The following is a 17,173-nucleotide window of genomic DNA, read 5'->3' on the forward strand; positions in this document are numbered from 1 at the left end:
ATGAATGACAGTAATTCACAATCACTTTGCTGGAACTTTATATTGGATCTTACATGATGACAACAAAATTGAAATCATTTGATTTAAACTTGCAATTAGATCAGTTAAGATTTACAGAGTTTTTAGACTAAATGTGTGTTCTAATTTAAGCTGCTCACTACAACATTAACTCAGTAGTCATCACTTTTAATGCACCTGTTGTAACCAATTCTCCTCTTTGCAGTGGAATATATCTAAACCACCCTTAGTATGTAAAACATCTGTGTTTATGACATTAACATGTTCCTACTGATTCCTCTTAAAAAAAAAAGAAAAGAAAAAAAAAAACCTTAAACAACATAGCTTACAGCAGCTTCACAGTACACTTTAAACAAGCATGCAAGAACATCAATCACATTATTTTTAACCTCCTATCTCATCAAAATAAACAAGTTTTTACAATATAAAATAAAGATGAGTCACATTATAAGAATACCACACACTAATCAGATTTGATTTCATAGAGTAAACAGGTTTTCAAACAGATGTGTATTTACACCACATATATTTGACCATACTATGAAGGGAAAGATGCTTTAATGATGAGGAAATGCATGTTATCTCTTTAAAGTTTCTGTTTTGTGAAAAGAATACAAATCTGTCTCACTCACTCCCTCTGAACCATGCTGAATATATAATAGTATGGGTCCAGATAATTTGGTCCATAAAAGTTGAATTAGCCAAATATATATATATATATATATATATATATATAAAAACCTTGAGAATAAAAAAAGCCTTTGTTAAAATATTTTAAGATTATATATTTTAAATAATCCTAGCAAAACATCACACAAAGAAACAATGGCTTTAGTAAATTCTTAGTTTTGTTTTTCAAATGTATTTTTTAAACAACAGGGCAACATGAGTTCTGAGACAGAATTAATTAACGCAGCATTTGATTTATTCCTCTAAACAAACTGAGTGTTGACATTGTTGAAAATGGGATACTGACTTTTGCTTGAAAGGTTATAGGAAACACAAATATCTGCATAGATTTTAGAATATGCTCTTTTTGGTGTTCCGTAATGTTAGACTTCCTCATCTATGAAAGGGATGTCAAGGTCAGAAAATCGTCTTTTGCCCTTGTTGCATGCAGAGGAGGAGGAGGTGGTAAGGGATTTGGGGACATCTTGGCTCTGGATGACACACATGGACTGCACATCTCGACGGGTGACAGAACATTTTTGGTTCTGGTCTTCAGTAGACTGTCTGCTTTCTGTTCTGGGATGAGGTGCTGGATTAGGGGGTTTAGCAGGTTCCTCTGGCCTGGGGCTTTTTAAAGTGCTCACTGAAATATATGCGTTGGATTAGCCATTGGAGATCGCAAAACAGATGGACAACCCAAGTTTTATGACTGTGTGTCAATGATAGCTAAACTAAACAGACAAACATGCTTCTCATATCTAAAGTTAAAGCAGCAAAGCAAACTCATGGTTATACACAGAAGCGTCATAGATTATCAGTCCCAAGAGCATTTTAAAACAACTTAAATGAAACACCCCTGGTTAGAGAGATAGCAAGTTATATAACTACTCCAGCAAAATAAGCAGCTCACCACAAGAGCAGCAAATCCATGCACTTTCTGATGCAGAGCATGCAAGACATCCAAGTGTTTAACATGTTCTGTACCTCAGTACTGACCTTCTGTGTCCAAACCCACAAAATGATCTTCTAGAAGACTCTCAGAGCTGACTAATGACTCAGAGTCCATGTTCTCTGCATCAGAGCTATCCTGGTCAAGCTCGGGCAGTCTGCTGGCCAAATCATTCCTACCCCACAAAAAGAAGGTTTGAACTGAACAGAGTCATTGACCACATTAACACTGAGACTTAAACAAGCTCTGTGCCCTTGGAGAGAAGTTGTTTAAGTTTGAACAGGTAAAATCAACATGCAAATGTTAAATAAAAATATATTACTTTACTGTAAATGAATCACATTTAAAACAGAGTTTGTGGCCAATGGCAATTATGTATTTTTTACATATTAATGTATAATGAAGACCACACTGAAATTCTGGGATTTAAAATCTACTTTGAACCTGAATATAAACAACATTTTGGGATTTAAAAAAGAGAAACACTGACTTAAACTGAATAAGAAATATACAGTATTGTGTACTGTATATAATACATGTAATATACAGTATAATAGTCTGCACCATTTCTAAGTCATTAATAAAATAAGCAAATTGAAATTCATGTACATTTCTCAATTCAACTTTTCATTCAAACTGTAATGCTGATCATATTATATAGGGAAAAATGTATTAAACAATGCTAAAATTTCACAAGTGGACTCTTGAGTGCCACTGAATATATTCTGGAGAAAAATAACAAAACACATGAAAGAAAAAGTAAATATGTTTCAACTCACTTTTCCTTCTTAATAGACTTGATCCGCTCAAGAAGGTTATTTTCTATATCAGTGCTGTCCATTGAAGAGGCACTTGAATCCAATTTCGGCTGCTCAGATATCTAATGGACAATGAGATGAAATCAGGTAAAATGACAGCCATGAGATGCCTTTAACAAACAGGAACAGATTTTAATCAGTGAAACCACATGACGAAATATTAGACTAGAAATGGCATACAAGCAATAAGGTACGGGAGGTTGTGCTACATTGTGAATACTGTATATTCACAGCTAAATGCTGTTGTCAGGCATGACGCACAGCAGGGTCACTGTAACCCCTTTAGCCATGATTATATTACTTCCATGAAACTGTTACTACTAAATGAAAATATCAAAGCCACAAATGAATTTTTATTTATTTATTTATTACAAGTTAAGTCCTTGACATGTAAACTAAGGGTGTAACTTTTACGCTGTAATGACCAATCAGCATTCAGGATTGTAGGGTCTGCTTTATAATGTTAATTTATAACTGTTGCAGCACAGTGACACTGTATTTATCTACTAGCAAATAGCACTGGAACTATTTATTTTATACTGCTATTTTTACAACAGTTTTTAAAGTAATCATCCTTCATGTATAACAAAACTTAGTATGTGAAGTTTCTCTTACAGTGTTCTGTCTCCTGAGCTTGAGCTGTTTAACTGCCATAGCCTCTGCATTTTCCAACTGCTGGATTTCTCCCATTTTCTGATTGAAACGTCTTGTTTGCTCATTAATCAGAATCTCCACACAGCTGCAGAAATAACAATAGCCATGAAGTCCAAATTTGAGGCAATGCAACTGAATACAAGTGTCAACATGTTAGTCTCGTATTTTGACATCATCAACACTTATTTAGCTTCTTTAATAAAATCGTACTTTCAAAACAAAGTATTGCAATCTTTACTCCTATATTTATTATCTTTACTATTGTATGATATAGTGGCAAAACTAAGTAGCTATACATTTAGTCACATCCGAAATCTGTCCCGTGACAAACAAGTTTGGCTGAACTATGCTCATATTCAGAGAAAACCAAGTGTTAAAATTGCAGTGACAACATAAAAATCCACACTAAAACAAAGCCATTTTTCAGTTTCAGTGTTGGTGTAGTACCTTTACTAATACTATCAATCACCAGTATCAAGTAAAACCAAACAAACAAGTCATAAATGAGGAAATCAAAGAAACAAAAGTGATTCTCACAGAGTGGTCTTGTTTATATCTTTCATACTGAGGAAAGGGTCTGAAGAATCTGGGCAGCGTAGTATGCAGGGTGCAAACACTATTGCCAGGGCGTTAGCTGACATCCGATTTTGAGCTTCCTCTTTTGCCACTCTAAATAAAAATTCATAAATAAGGCAAGCTGTGAGCAGTGCACAGAATGTGTAATATTCAGCCCAGTCATATGCCATTGTTCCTGTTTGAGATCCTTACTTCACAAGATGAAAAATAATCCTTTCAAGAGTAGAGAAGTTTGGGCCAGGTAGTTCATCTAACTTTCGGTAGATAGCACGCAACCGCTCGGACTCTTCAGGCAAATCTGGAAAAAAAAGTGTTTGTTTCTTTCTAATATATGTGATAAGTGTTTAGCCTTTATACCTAAAATTGCATATGGCTAAGAACCTACCAGCAGCATACAGGAAGTCATTATAGAGGCTGTATGTCATGAGTGGGTCGGGTAGTTCCCGTAGCCACTGTTTGACCAGGCCGGTGATGGTGTGGATGGGATAATTATCAAGGCAGACAGTCTGGGGATCTGAGGGAAAAGAGAAGCATTAACAAATAATAAAACCTTAAATATGAAAAAAGTCGATGAACTTAACAAACAGAGGCCACAAAAGCTACATTCACACCGTAGCTGAATGTGACCCAAATCTGATTTTCTGCTCCAATCTGATTTTTTTGTAAGGCTGTTCACATGACATTTTAAATGTAGCCCATATCAGAAACTGGTCAGAACAGCTGACACCAGAGATTATTTAGCAGAGATGGGCCACTTCTATTAAAATGAATGGGAGATATTGAGCGCCCAATGGTCAACGGATGTAGAAAAGAAGACCCGCATTACAGTTAAAAGAGCCAATCACCTTTTAGATACAGACATCACCTGTCTACACAATCGACAATCGACTCTAGAATGCGCATGTGCATTAGCTATACAAGCCAGGAAAAGTTAGTTTTTTAGTTTAATATGACGTAAAGAATCACAATTTATGATACCATTATGATATTGTCAGATTTTGTTGCCGATTTGAAATATTTCAAAACAACCATAAAACAACAATTTAAGATTTTCTTTCTCTCATTTTTAAGTCTTTCTCCATTCAGGTAGATAGGAGCTGCACTGACAAGACTGGAAATAGCCTCCCGAGAGTGTTCCAAAGATGGCCGACAGTGGACTGACTTGCTAGAAAGACTTTGCCGACACTCATTAACTGACCTGTATGCGTATAACTGAGCATGCATATTAAACTCTGGCATGTTCAATATTATTATATAAATAATCTAGTGAATTGCATTTAAAAATGTAATTAGCTGGTTTTTTACACATATAGGACACTTAATGCCTATCGAATATGTCAGCAAGTGATGGCGAAAGACCATCTTGATGGATAAAGTATTTTTAAATAAAGTAATTTGCTTTCATATGGTGCAGTTTAATTACCAGGGTGTAATATTACATAAGAGCAAAACACACCATAAAATATTCAGCAGGAAAAAACACATAACATATATGTAAAGGTAAGTACATTTGTTGTCTATAATTATTTCAGATTTCCAACCTGGTCTCATAGAATGAATGTTACTTCATATACATTTTTGCAAACGGACTAGTACGTGCCACTTTCTATAGCCCTGTCCCAATACCCCCACCTACTTACCCACTTGTCTTGCGTATTTCTGGTGTTTGGCCACAAGTGTGCAAGTAGATGTGAAGACTGCGAGTGTGTTTATGATTTTTGATTGCACGTTGGGACACTCGTAAATTTAACGATGTTGGTGCTGGTTGTGACAACTGTTTTTGAATTTTCACTCAGCTGAAGACTGTTTTTGGTAGCAGTGACTGTTATAGCCTATTTAAAATAATAAATAACTGAAAATTTTACACTGGAACATACATACTGGTTGTTGGAAGTGTATTGTGCTGTAGAAAATATGTAAGTACAATTGTTTACAATGTTTTTATTGTGCGAAAATAATTTTAAAAGTTAATTATTTTTACTCATTTTGATTTTCAATACTTTGCATATTAAAAAATGTTTAACTGTAAAACTACGTCACCATAACTGCTGTAAAATATTAAATATAAGCAATTTCTTTCTACTTTGTTTCTCAATACACTGCATAAAAAAAAACATGAAAGCTTTATTCTATAAACCTGTGTGATCCATTAATAGCTACGAATTTATTCACACTAGTGTGGATTTAGTGTGGGTTAAGTGCACTGAGCTTTGGCATGTTTTAGACATGGGACAGTCTTGAACACTTACTTCCTGTCGTGTGCACGCACACTCAAGTGGTCAAGACCGCAAGCTCAAACTCAGGAGACAGAACACGGTAAGAGAAACTTTACATACTATGTTTTGATATACATGAAGTATGATTACTTTAAAAACTGTTGTAAAAATAGCAGTATAAAATAAATAGTTCCAGTGCTGTTTACTAATAGGTCAACACAGTGTTTCACTGCAGTATCCTGGTGAAATGAACACTAGAGGCGCTACAACATCTGTGTGGTTTAATCATTATCACAAAAATCACAAGTACAATTGCTGATTTTGATTTTATAAAAACACTGTTATGATATCAAAACACTTTTACTTTAACGCATGATTTGAAAAATGAAACATTTTAACACTTGTATTACAGACCCACCTACATATACACACTTACTCCTGTGTGTTTAGCTTGCTTGGTAACTCACTTGATAGTGTTGGACTTTGGGCCCAACGGCTGCGGTCCGAGTCCAGACAAAGATGCACGGAAGCGATACAAAATGTTGTGGTTGCTTCAGTTTATGTGAGTTTTCTTTTTTCTTTTATTTTGAATTAGCATTTTAATACACTATCGTTAGGATTAGGTGTTGGTTAAGGGTAAGGATGTCTGTTTTATGAAACTCTCATTTATCTTTTCGGACTCTATTGGTTAGGGTTAGGGTAAAGATTCAGGTTAGGGAGGTACGTCTTACTTATTAAAACCTACATCTAAAATTCACCTTAAAAACCTTGTCTGATTACGACCTCATTTTGCTTAGTTTTGGCGCCCCCCTGCTGGACATTTCACTTGAAAACTGCAGCGAAATGTTAAATGAAGCACGTAATTTCAGTTCTGCAAAAACTTTGCAATGCTCACATAAATTTCATGAGACTAGGCTTCAGATTTCCATTGATTTGCTTGCATTCACGTTTTGATGCAGTTTGAGAAATACAGTAACTGTGTTTTCTGTGCAAGTGACATGAGCACCAGTGGTGCCTGCAGCTGTTCCGCTGTACGCACTGTGCATACCATGAGCGCTCTGACTGACCTGAGAAATATTTACTCACAGAATATTTCACCAACCATGAAATGTGTCCCGTATTTCTGTTGGCTGTTTAAAAGAACTAGCAATGCCCAATTTGAGAATGAATAATTCTTTTGAGTCAGTTCTTTTCAGTGAATTGTCCAAACGGGCTTGCAAAATGGTCTAAATTGATTTGTGATTCAGTACAATTCGTTCAGAGTGCTCTCTCACTGAATCATTTGGAGCGGTTTCTCACACAGTAAAACAGTATCAGGATATTTACGAATACAGCGCTGGTTACAGTGTAAATTTACCTGCAATCAACTGAAACAAAAGGCTGTCTTTTTGAGAGGTAACTTTGAGAAACTTCAGCTAGTGCTGTGTCATGTGAACAAAGGGTTGTTCAAACTGAACGCGTTTTTGCGTCCGCTCGCACTGTTTTTCAATCGTTTTCCATGTAAACATTCGCTAAATGGATGTCTTTTGACAACTGTGTCACGTTTCACTGTGTTTTTTGCATCTCTCATGGGAGCGCTGCATTTTTAGACGCTGTGTCAAGTAAAAAAAAACTTAAATGCGTCTCGAGACACCTGCGTTCTGCTCTATTCGTTGTGGTGCATTTTGCTTTTTTAGCGTGAAAACGCATCTGTCTGAACAGTAACTGGAAAAAATGCTTTAGCCAGTAGATACATGAATGCTACTTATACTCGAGAAAATAAATAAATGCTTATCTCACAGTCACCAGAATTGAACGCCTTGGTGTTGTTTTTTGCAACAACAACAAAAAAAAGAAAATCTCAGGGGGGAGCATGCCCCTGGACCCCCCTAGATATAAGGTTTATTAGGCAGATATCGAGATCTAACCCAACCTGGGCCCAACGGGAATTAATGAAAAAATAAACCGGCCTACCGATCTTGTTTCGTGCATGCGCTCTCACTCACAGAAATGCACGAACGGACAAGTTAGGGGCCGCTCACACCGAATGTCTGTTCTTTTTTCCCATTGTTTAAACACTTGCTGGACGAATATCTTTGACATATGCACCACATCTCATGCAGGACCGGTACTGTTTAAACACCATGTCAAGTTAAAAAGAACTTCAAATTTTTTTAAAACGCACGTTGAGACACCTGCGCTCTGTTTCATTCTTTGTGCTGCGTCTAGATTGTTAGTGCAATTGTCACAAAGATTCAACAATCTGAACAAGTTCAGGCTGCATAGAGGGGACTGTTGCATTGTTTCATATTATTCCAGATTGTTATGCACCACGTGAAGTTTCAGCAAATAAACGGTAAGTCAATGCTTTTTTTTCCTTCTGCTCTAGTGTTAAGGGGCTGCCATGCCTTGTTAAAACTGTGTATGTTTACCGTTTCAGTACTGCTAAGAATGTTGCCTATATGCTTACATAAAATATACAATTATACTAGGAGAAGATACTAGAAGAAATGAGATAGTAAGCGATATCGGGATCAGGTCGGGGCTTAAAATCTGACGACATCGTTCGGGCCGGGTAGGGTCTTGGGTTCAAGTTTAATTTTAAGGCCCGTGCAGACCTCTAGGCAGATTTCTGTGCGAACCCTCAGATTAAATCCTGCAGGCACCCATGAGTACAACACTTGCGTAAATCTATCTCTGCATCTTTTCATGTGTATATTTTACTACGTGTAGTCCAAACGAATCGCTGAACCCAACAGTTGAGCCTTTAATTTTATTTTCTTGCCTTAAATGAATACATTAACAAGAAAATATATGACTCGCTATTAAAAGTTTTAACCATAACATGCCTATACTGTATATGCCAGAAATCAAGTGCACAAATGACCAATGTTGAGTTAAATTGATGTTAAAATCACATTAAATCTGACCTGGCAGTTCACACTGAAGGCACATTTGAAAAAATCAGATCTTGTATGTATCCGATTTATTTCCACATCTGAAAGTGGCCCAGATCGGATTTGAAAATGTCAGATTGAAAGCACTTTCTTTCAGCTGCTATGTGAACGTAGCCAAAAGTATCTGGACACTTAAGCCAAACTTAAATGTACAAATGTCTTTGCAATATGTTTTAAAATGAAAACTAAGTGGGATTTATTTAACAAAATAAAGCACTAAAACACTTTTCAAGCAAAACATTTCACAAAAATAAGTTTGCTAGGTTTCAAATGATAAAACAATAGAAATTTAACCAGACACTTTCTGGTTGTCAAACTTTCCAGAACTTGTCAATAAATGTAACTACTTTTGTTTTTACTCTGCAAAGTGTGAGCTTAGGGGAACTTCACACATGTACTAAATTGACCTTTGGATGTGTTGATTAAAAGTAATTACAAAAATGGCAAAGAAATGAGAAGTTAATTCTGAGAAAAGGTCAAAATCTTGTTTTTTTGTCCACTGTACTTACTATGAGGATGTTCCCATCCTCTAATCCCAGATAAAGATCTAATGAGGCACACAATTACCTTTCTCGAGTATATGGTGAAGCTCTTTGGCTCTGCAAGCTGAGCCTGACTTGCGGTAGATGCCCTCCATGTACAGTCCCTTCATTTCAACATGTACTAGCATCTTCTCCAGGACAAAAGGCACACAGTCAGCTGTGCGGGCAAGGACGCACACAGGAACACCAAAGTGGAGAGTGTGGTGATGCTCACCCTCTTTCTGAAGAATGGAAACATTCAAATAAAATCAATGTGCATCCAAAAGCATAACTTAGCTCACCCTCATGTTGAACATGATGAAGTATGATGGAACACAAAAGGAGATGTTAGGCATAATGTTTGACTCAGTCTCCATTCAATTTCATGGTATGGAAAAAAGGTCAGAAAGGACAGAATTAAATTTGAGTGAACTATCCCTTAAAGGTGCTCTTTGTTCTTTTTTGAGCTGGACAGCTAATTCAGCTAAACTCCTATTGTGTTCTATGGAGAAAATAACATCAAACATATTTCGAGTGAAATGAGGATATACAGTGTACAGTAATGTGGCAGCAGTGCTCACCTTCTTGGCACAGTGAGCTGTGCAATATATTATTATCTTGCTAAGACACTTTTTGTGACACACCATTTTACAAGCTGAAACAGAAAAAAACAGTATGAAGTACCACTAAATCCTTGGCAATTTGGACTGGTCAGAGAGAAAGATGATGAATACTTACAGCTGCACATGAAGGCCTTTTCCATGCCCCATATGAACGAGTTGCACTGGTCACATGATTGCATAATGGTCACCTGGTATGTGCTAAATAAGTGACTCAGTGGGCTGTCAGGCTTACCAAGAGTCAAAGTAAAAGAACAAGTTTTATTTTAGAATAGTGCAACAAATATTTTACATTATATATCACATTTATTGTGTTTTCAAGGTCACCAAAATAGCTTACACATAAATCTCTTTTAGATTTTCTTCGATTCCTTTCCTTAATCTGGAAGAGAGGCAAAAAAATTAATCTCAAAGAAAATGGGCACTAGGCCCACATTAAATCTGCACAATTATTTTTTTATTTTCTGTACTAATTTAGAAGTAAAATCTTCAAAATTATGTGAAATGGATTTAAAATGGTAGTGTTAAATGGAGCTTAGACTACTAAACTCAGGATTTCCACACCTTTTGACCAATGAAATTCCATTACTTTTCCAGCTGTTTGAGCATACTGGATAAGGATTTCTTCAAGACCACAAAGAACAGTTTCAAGCCGATTAAATATTTTAGAGGCGAATGTAACAAGAAAAATTATCTTCACTAAAAATTTCCATGACTTTTTAAGTTCTTTTTATTTTCCATGACCTTTCCTGTCCTGGAAAATCATAATTTTAAAATTCCCTGATATTTCCATGACAGTGGGATCCCTGTAGACTCTTATTGGTAGCCTTCAAAATAACATTATGATACAGAAAAATAAACAAACACACAAGTGTTAGGAGATGTGAAGTATTTTGTGAATGCTTTGTGGAATTCTGCAGGTGCAGATTCCATGCAGGCCTGGTAATAACTATCCTTATATCTCAAAAATGTATTTGGAAACATCTAAGCTTCTGTGGAAACCTTTATAGCTTTTAAGTTACCTTACAAGGCTCTGCCTCCAGTCGTTTGAGCTCTCCCCTGATAAATCCATCCAGAACTGACTGGAAAAGGTTTACCACCAGTGGCACCTCACACGCTTTCTTCAGCCCTGCCAGATAGGATACCTTCGTCTGGTAGCCTGTCATCAGGGTTTTATAGCCAATATTTGGATTCTGTTGGGCACAGCCAACAGATTGTTTCAGTGTTTGCTAAATTGATTTGATATGGTCTTGAAAAACTGTTCCATCAGATTTCTCATTACCATTCAGTATGGAGCTACAGTGGGGTAAAGTTAAAAATAAGCAGGGCAGATGCACTCACTGAGATGGAGTACATGCTTTTGATGGTGTCTCTGAACTGCGTGGTGGCTGTGAAGAAGATTTTTTCAGTCTCGGATAGTTCTTTTGTGCGGGTGCTTAGATCATTCATCTGCAATCCACAACAACAGATTAAGTACTTAAAAGTACTACTGCTTTCAACAAACTTTATTTCTATCATGGAACACAAAATGAAATGTTTGGCAAAACCTCAGTCACCATTCACCTTTTTTTTTCCATACAATGAAAATGAATGGTGACTGAGGCTTTCATTCTGTCTAAAACCTTCTTTTGTGTTCCACAGAAAAAAAAGAAAGTCATACATGTTTGGAACAACATGCAGGTAAGTAAATAAGGACAGAATATTCATTTTTGGGTTAACTATCCATTTAAAATCAAAGCACCTCTCAAATAGCTATCGAGGAGTATGAAAATGCACAACACAAACCTGATTGCCCAAGAACTCATCCAGGTGGCGGAGTTCATTAGTGTCAGTGATCTCTCGGTCCAGTGATGCGTTCCATTGCTCCTGGACACGAGTAGCCCTGCTGATTTTAATGGTGGGGTTGCGACGGGCTCCAGGAAAAGTGGCTGAGCTTTTGGCACGTGAAGAAGAGTGAGAGCCACTGGCTTTTGGCCCAAAGAGACCAAAGTGAGAAAGAAAGAAAATGAGGTAAGACCATGCAATTGAAAAATTCAACAGTGAAAAAGTATCCATTTTAAAAAATACTATCCCTTTTTGTTCTATGTATTGCATGCTGGGTTCTGTGAAAAAAAAAAAAAAAAAAAAAACAATTAGCACCTAGCTCACATCCTTCTGCCAATGTTTTTGCCATGGTAATATTTCCATCCTGGGGCGTCAGACGCTTCTTAAAAAGTTTTAGGATTCCCCGCCTAGAGCAAACAAATTGAAAAAAGTAATTAAATCACAATGTAAGCAATGGGTCCCAATTCTGATTCATCAATAAGTCCGTGCTTAAAATTATTCCAAATTTTACAGAACAATTTGGAACAAACTAAATACAATTTTATATATTATTATAATAAGAAATTAAATAATCAAGTGACCCTAAAAAGTGTTATTTCCGAGTTACAAAAAATGACTACTGCATTATAGCTCAATTTGGGATACAGTAAGTTCTGGAAATGCATCCACTGGGCCTATATAAAAGGTGTTAATAGTGAATGTGGCCCATTGTGTTTACACTTAAATATATTTTAGCATAGCTGTAGCTCGCCTGGTAGAGCATGGCACTAGAAACAGCAAAGTTACAGGTTTGATTCACAGGTAACACACATACTGATAAAAACATATACCTTGTTTGCACTTTAAGTCGATGCATTAATGTAAATACATTTTTAACAAATAATTTAAAAATGTTAAATGTCAGCTGTGTCCTTAATATTTCAAGGTAAGAACTATAACAGCCATTGTATATGGTATCATGCTGATGAAAAAGTGCTGATCACCTCTCTGGTATGATGGACGGTGCAGGTCTCTCCTCACTTGTTCTCTTTCCTATGCAACTCACTGACACATGAGTTTCCGCAGGTGACTGGATCTGAAAGCCCCAAACAAGTTGGAGAGTCACATCAACCACAAGGAGGGAAAAACAATAAAAGTGAGAATAATTATCAACTCGCAAAGACAGGCAGTTCACTCAGCCAAATTCTGACCTGATCACTATCATCAAAACTACACCTAACAATGAATCTACAGTATATAACAATTTGTTACCCATAGTCCCACCATGCATTCAAATCAGTAAACAAGAAGACCACAATCAAGCAGATGCGAAACAGTTTAGGTGAGTAGATGTGTGTTTTTATGACCAAAATGTTCATTGCTAGTAAGACAGATTCATCGTGCTTGTCATTTTCTCAAATTAGTACCACCACCAGCATTAGATCTCCCACACTGCATACAAGTGCTGATCACCTCTCTGGTATGACCTTCTTTGCTATGGGTTACTAAGAAATTACATTTCAGCAATATTTCATATTGCAGTCCAAAATGTATTGCACAGTCAAATCTTGTTAAATTCTTCTTAAAAGCTGTTAATGACAATTATTGTTAAATGAGTTGGCACAGCTCTTCGGAGCCACAATATCCACTAATGTGAGATCATGCTGTTTAAAAATAAGAAACTAAAACCTCACAAAAAATACTGGGGCTGTTACAGCCAGGAGCCAATAAAGAGTAAGTGACAACGTACACACACTGCAGCTAAATATGCTTGTCACTCCCCTTTTTAATGCTTAATCCTGTTCTATACACTCACAAAATAATAATTTAGGGGATTCACACCTGCAATAAATGTGGTTGTCCCTCCCAAATCTCTGCAGTATGTACGTAGCCAGAGAGTATTACGACAAAACTACCAAGTTCATTTAAATAGGATGTGATTATGATTATTATATAGAATAGTACGTAATATTATGATCACGATAATTATATTATTATCAGGTCTGTCAATCAATTAACATATTGGGCTCTATTTTCGTGAGCACGCAAAGCGCAGCGCTACGCGCAACGACTGCGTGCAACGTCTTATCCAATTTTTGTGAGACAGCTAATTCTAATCGCAATTTTCGTGCCAGAGCAAAGCGCAAGTGGGCGTGGATGGGAGTGTTTGCGCTATTGTGGGTGTATGCGGGTAAACTGTAGGTGTATTGTATTGTAATAAATTGGAAAATGTGCTATTTTTCTGAGAAATAGGTCGTTGTGCTAAGACGTCTGAAAACCACGTCTTAACTTAGCGCAAAGTTCAAATTCAGTTCCTGCATTTGCAGTTTGGGAGATTCCACCAACAGGTGGTACTAAAGTTCATGTCCAAATTCTGAAAATATAGTGGAACATCAAATTTTGTCCCTGACAATCAGAGTTTTATATTAGTCTTGTATGGAAAAAAATAAATATCAAAAAATAAATGTATGAGATTTGTGCTAAACTATCTATAGGTCATGGTTTATTTTTCAATTATTATTATCATCATGTTGAAATTTACAATTGTATTTATGGTCTAATTTGTAAGTCTGAAGGTATTTTTCCACCTATTGTTGTGAGTGATTTTTAAATCACTGCAAAACAGGCCAGTGGTGTGTATGTGTGTATATATATATATATATACAGGTGCATCTCAATAAATTAGAATGTCGTGGAAAAGTTCATTTATTTCAGTAATTCAACTCAAATTGTGAAACTTGTGTATTAAATAAATTCAATGCACACAGACTGAAGTAGTTTAAGTCTTTGGTTCTTTTAATTGTGATGATTTTGGCTCACATTTAACAAAAACCCACCAATTCACTATCTCAAAAAATTAGAATACATCATAAGACCAATAAAAAAAAACATTTTTAGTGAATTGTTGGCCTTCTGGAAAGTATGTTCATTTACTGTACATGTACTCAATACTTGGTAGGGGCTCCTTTTGCTTTAATTACTGCCTCAATTCGGCGTGGCATGGAGGTGATCAGTTTGTGGCACTGCTGAGGTGGTATGGAAGCCCAGGTTTCTTTGACAGTGGCCTTCAGCTCATCTGCATTTTTTGGTCTCTTGTTTCTCATTTTCCTCTTGATAATACCCCATAGATTCTCTATGGGGTTCAGGTCTGGAGAGTTTGCTGGCCAGTCAAGCACACCAACACCATGGTCATTTAACCACCTTTTGGTGCTTTTGGCAGTGTGGGCAGGTGCCAAATCTTGCTGGAAAATGAAATCAGCATCTTTAAAAAGCTGGTCAGCAGAAGGAAGCATGAAGTGCTCCAAAATTTCTTGGTAAACGGGTGCAGTGACTTTGGTTTTCAAAAAACACAATGGACCAACACCAGCAGATGACATTGCACCCCAAATCATCACAGACTGTGGAAACTTAACACTGGACTTCAAGCAACTTGGGCTATGAGCTTCTCCACCCTTCCTCCAGACTCTAGGACCTTGGTTTCCAAATGAAATACAAAACTTGCTCTCATCTGAAAAGAGGACTTTGGAACACTGGGCAACAGTCCAGTTCTTCTTCTCCTTAGCCCAGGTAAGACGCCTCTGACGTTGTCTGTGGTTCAGGAGTGGCTTAACAAGAGGAATACAACAACTGTAGCCAAATTCCTTGACACGTCTGTGTGTGGTGGCTCTTAATGCCTTGACCCCAGCCTCAGTCCATTCCTTGTGAAGTTCACCCAAATTCTTGAATCGATTTTGCTTGACAATCCTCATAAGTCTGCGGTTCTCTCGGTTGGTTGTGCATCTTTTTCTTCCACACTTTTTCCTTCCACTCAACTTTCTGTTAACATGCTTGGATACAGCACTCTGTGAACAGCCAATTGGCAATGAATGTTTGTGGCTTACCCTCCTTGTGAAGGGTGTCAATGATTGTCTTCTGGACAACTGTCAGATCAGCAGTCTTCCCCATGATTGTGTAGCCTAGTGAACCAAACTGAGAGACCATTTTGAAGGCTCAGGAAACCTTTGCAGGTGTTTTGAGTTGATTAGCTGATTGGCATGTCACCATATTCTAATTTTTTGAGATAGTGAATTGGTGGGTTTTTGTTAAATGTGAGCCAAAATCATCACAATTAAAAGAACCAAAGACTTAAACTACTTCAGTCTGTGTGTACTGAATTTATTTAATACACGAGTTTCACAATTTGAGTTGAATTCCTGAAATAAATGAACTTTTCCATGACATTCTAATTTATTGAGATGCATTTATTGAGATGCACCTATATATATATATATATATATATATATATATATATATATATATACAGCTCTGGAAAAAATTAAGAGACCACTCCAAATGTTTCTTAAATCAGCATCTCTACATGTATGACAGTCATTCCATTCCAGTGTCTGTTGAATTCCTGCTTGAATTTTTGAGCCAGCAGTGGCATAAAATCACCCAAAATCAATGTGAAAGACTGGTGGAAAGCATGCAAAGATGCATGAAAGCTGTTATTAAAAATGAGGGTTATTCCACCAAATATTGATTTCTGAACTCTTCCCAAGTTAAAATATTAGTATTGTGTTATTTATAAATTAATATACAACAGTTAGTTCTGGTCCTCGAATCTGATTGGACGAGAGACTTTCCATGAGTACTGATGGTCTCACACCATCAGCACTCAGACGCTTCACTGTGTGTATCACTCTGCTTGTGTTCGTGCCATTCCAAACTAGTGTAAGAGCAGTGCAGATGTGTTAAGAGCTACTGTGTATGTGTCTCTTTACATGTAATTTTTCTGACATTACATATGTTAGCAAGTGGTGGCAAAAGATCATTTTTGTGTGTAATATGAGCCATTTAGGTGATATGAAGTCAGCATTAGTCAGTGTTTACATACAACAGCACTACGTGATTGCTTGTATTACTACTACACTACTAAAGCCAGGAAATAGCTTTAAACGGCTTTAAACGAACAACTTCAGCATTACGGCTCATCACAGCTGAGAGACACAACAGACTGATTAATTACACAAACTCAAGGCGCTTACCTCTTACCAGACTTTCCATATTGGAGAGGACATACTGTTTAAAATGGTGGAGAAGATTGCGGTTTCTATAGTGAATGACACTTGTGCACCGCTACCGCGAAATAGGGAGAAATACCCCCGTTTGGACGACTATTTTTCCACTGAGAAAGCTGATCATCAGAAAGCTGACAGCATCTCTGCTTGGGAGTGGCAACAGGTGATGGCGCACACTCCATCTCTCTCTCTCTCTCTCTCACACACACACACACACACACACACACACATCCATCCTTGTTTATCCAATAACTTGTTAGAAACAGCACAAGCTGTGATACTATTTCTGAAGTGACATTTTTGAATTACTAAAGAAGGCTTGGTCGCATCATT

The 17,173-nt window shown here is 36.9% G+C and overlaps 1 protein-coding gene across 6 annotated transcripts in view; it reads right to left on the reverse strand.

Annotated features, from left to right (window-relative positions):
• Nucleotides 1–21: 21 nt before the first annotated feature.
• Nucleotides 22–17,173, reverse strand: part of myo9b (myosin IXb) — a 59,424-nt gene continuing 42,272 nt past the window's right edge. For 3 of the 6 annotated variants that reach the window (XM_051698477.1, XM_051698476.1, XM_051698474.1), the window contains 16 exons: nucleotides 12,785–12,876; nucleotides 12,117–12,208; nucleotides 11,763–11,944; nucleotides 11,319–11,426; nucleotides 11,000–11,170; nucleotides 10,318–10,359; nucleotides 10,096–10,207; nucleotides 9,939–10,012; nucleotides 9,404–9,599; nucleotides 4,070–4,198; nucleotides 3,877–3,982; nucleotides 3,646–3,777; nucleotides 3,070–3,193; nucleotides 2,416–2,516; nucleotides 1,684–1,811; nucleotides 22–1,330 (listed from right to left, as the gene is read on the reverse strand). In XM_051698477.1, the coding sequence (XP_051554437.1) occupies nucleotides 1,071–1,330; nucleotides 1,684–1,811; nucleotides 2,416–2,516; nucleotides 3,070–3,193; nucleotides 3,646–3,777; nucleotides 3,877–3,982; nucleotides 4,070–4,198; nucleotides 9,404–9,599; nucleotides 9,939–10,012; nucleotides 10,096–10,207; nucleotides 10,318–10,359; nucleotides 11,000–11,170; nucleotides 11,319–11,426; nucleotides 11,763–11,944; nucleotides 12,117–12,208; nucleotides 12,785–12,876 (2,049 nt within the window). In that variant the 3' untranslated portion in view covers nucleotides 22–1,070. Of the gene's footprint in view, nucleotides 1,331–1,671; nucleotides 1,812–2,415; nucleotides 2,517–3,069; nucleotides 3,194–3,555; nucleotides 3,778–3,876; nucleotides 3,983–4,069; nucleotides 4,199–9,403; nucleotides 9,600–9,938; nucleotides 10,013–10,095; nucleotides 10,208–10,317; nucleotides 10,360–10,999; nucleotides 11,171–11,318; nucleotides 11,427–11,762; nucleotides 11,945–12,116; nucleotides 12,209–12,784; nucleotides 12,877–17,173 lie in introns of those variants that run through there. The other 3 variants (XM_051698475.1, XM_051698478.1, XR_007897278.1) reach the window with 3 other exon arrangements.

The sequence above is a fragment of the Myxocyprinus asiaticus genome, chromosome 5 (genome assembly GCF_019703515.2).
Source record: "Myxocyprinus asiaticus isolate MX2 ecotype Aquarium Trade chromosome 5, UBuf_Myxa_2, whole genome shotgun sequence".
NCBI classification, from domain to species: Eukaryota; Metazoa; Chordata; class Actinopteri; order Cypriniformes; family Catostomidae; genus Myxocyprinus; species Myxocyprinus asiaticus.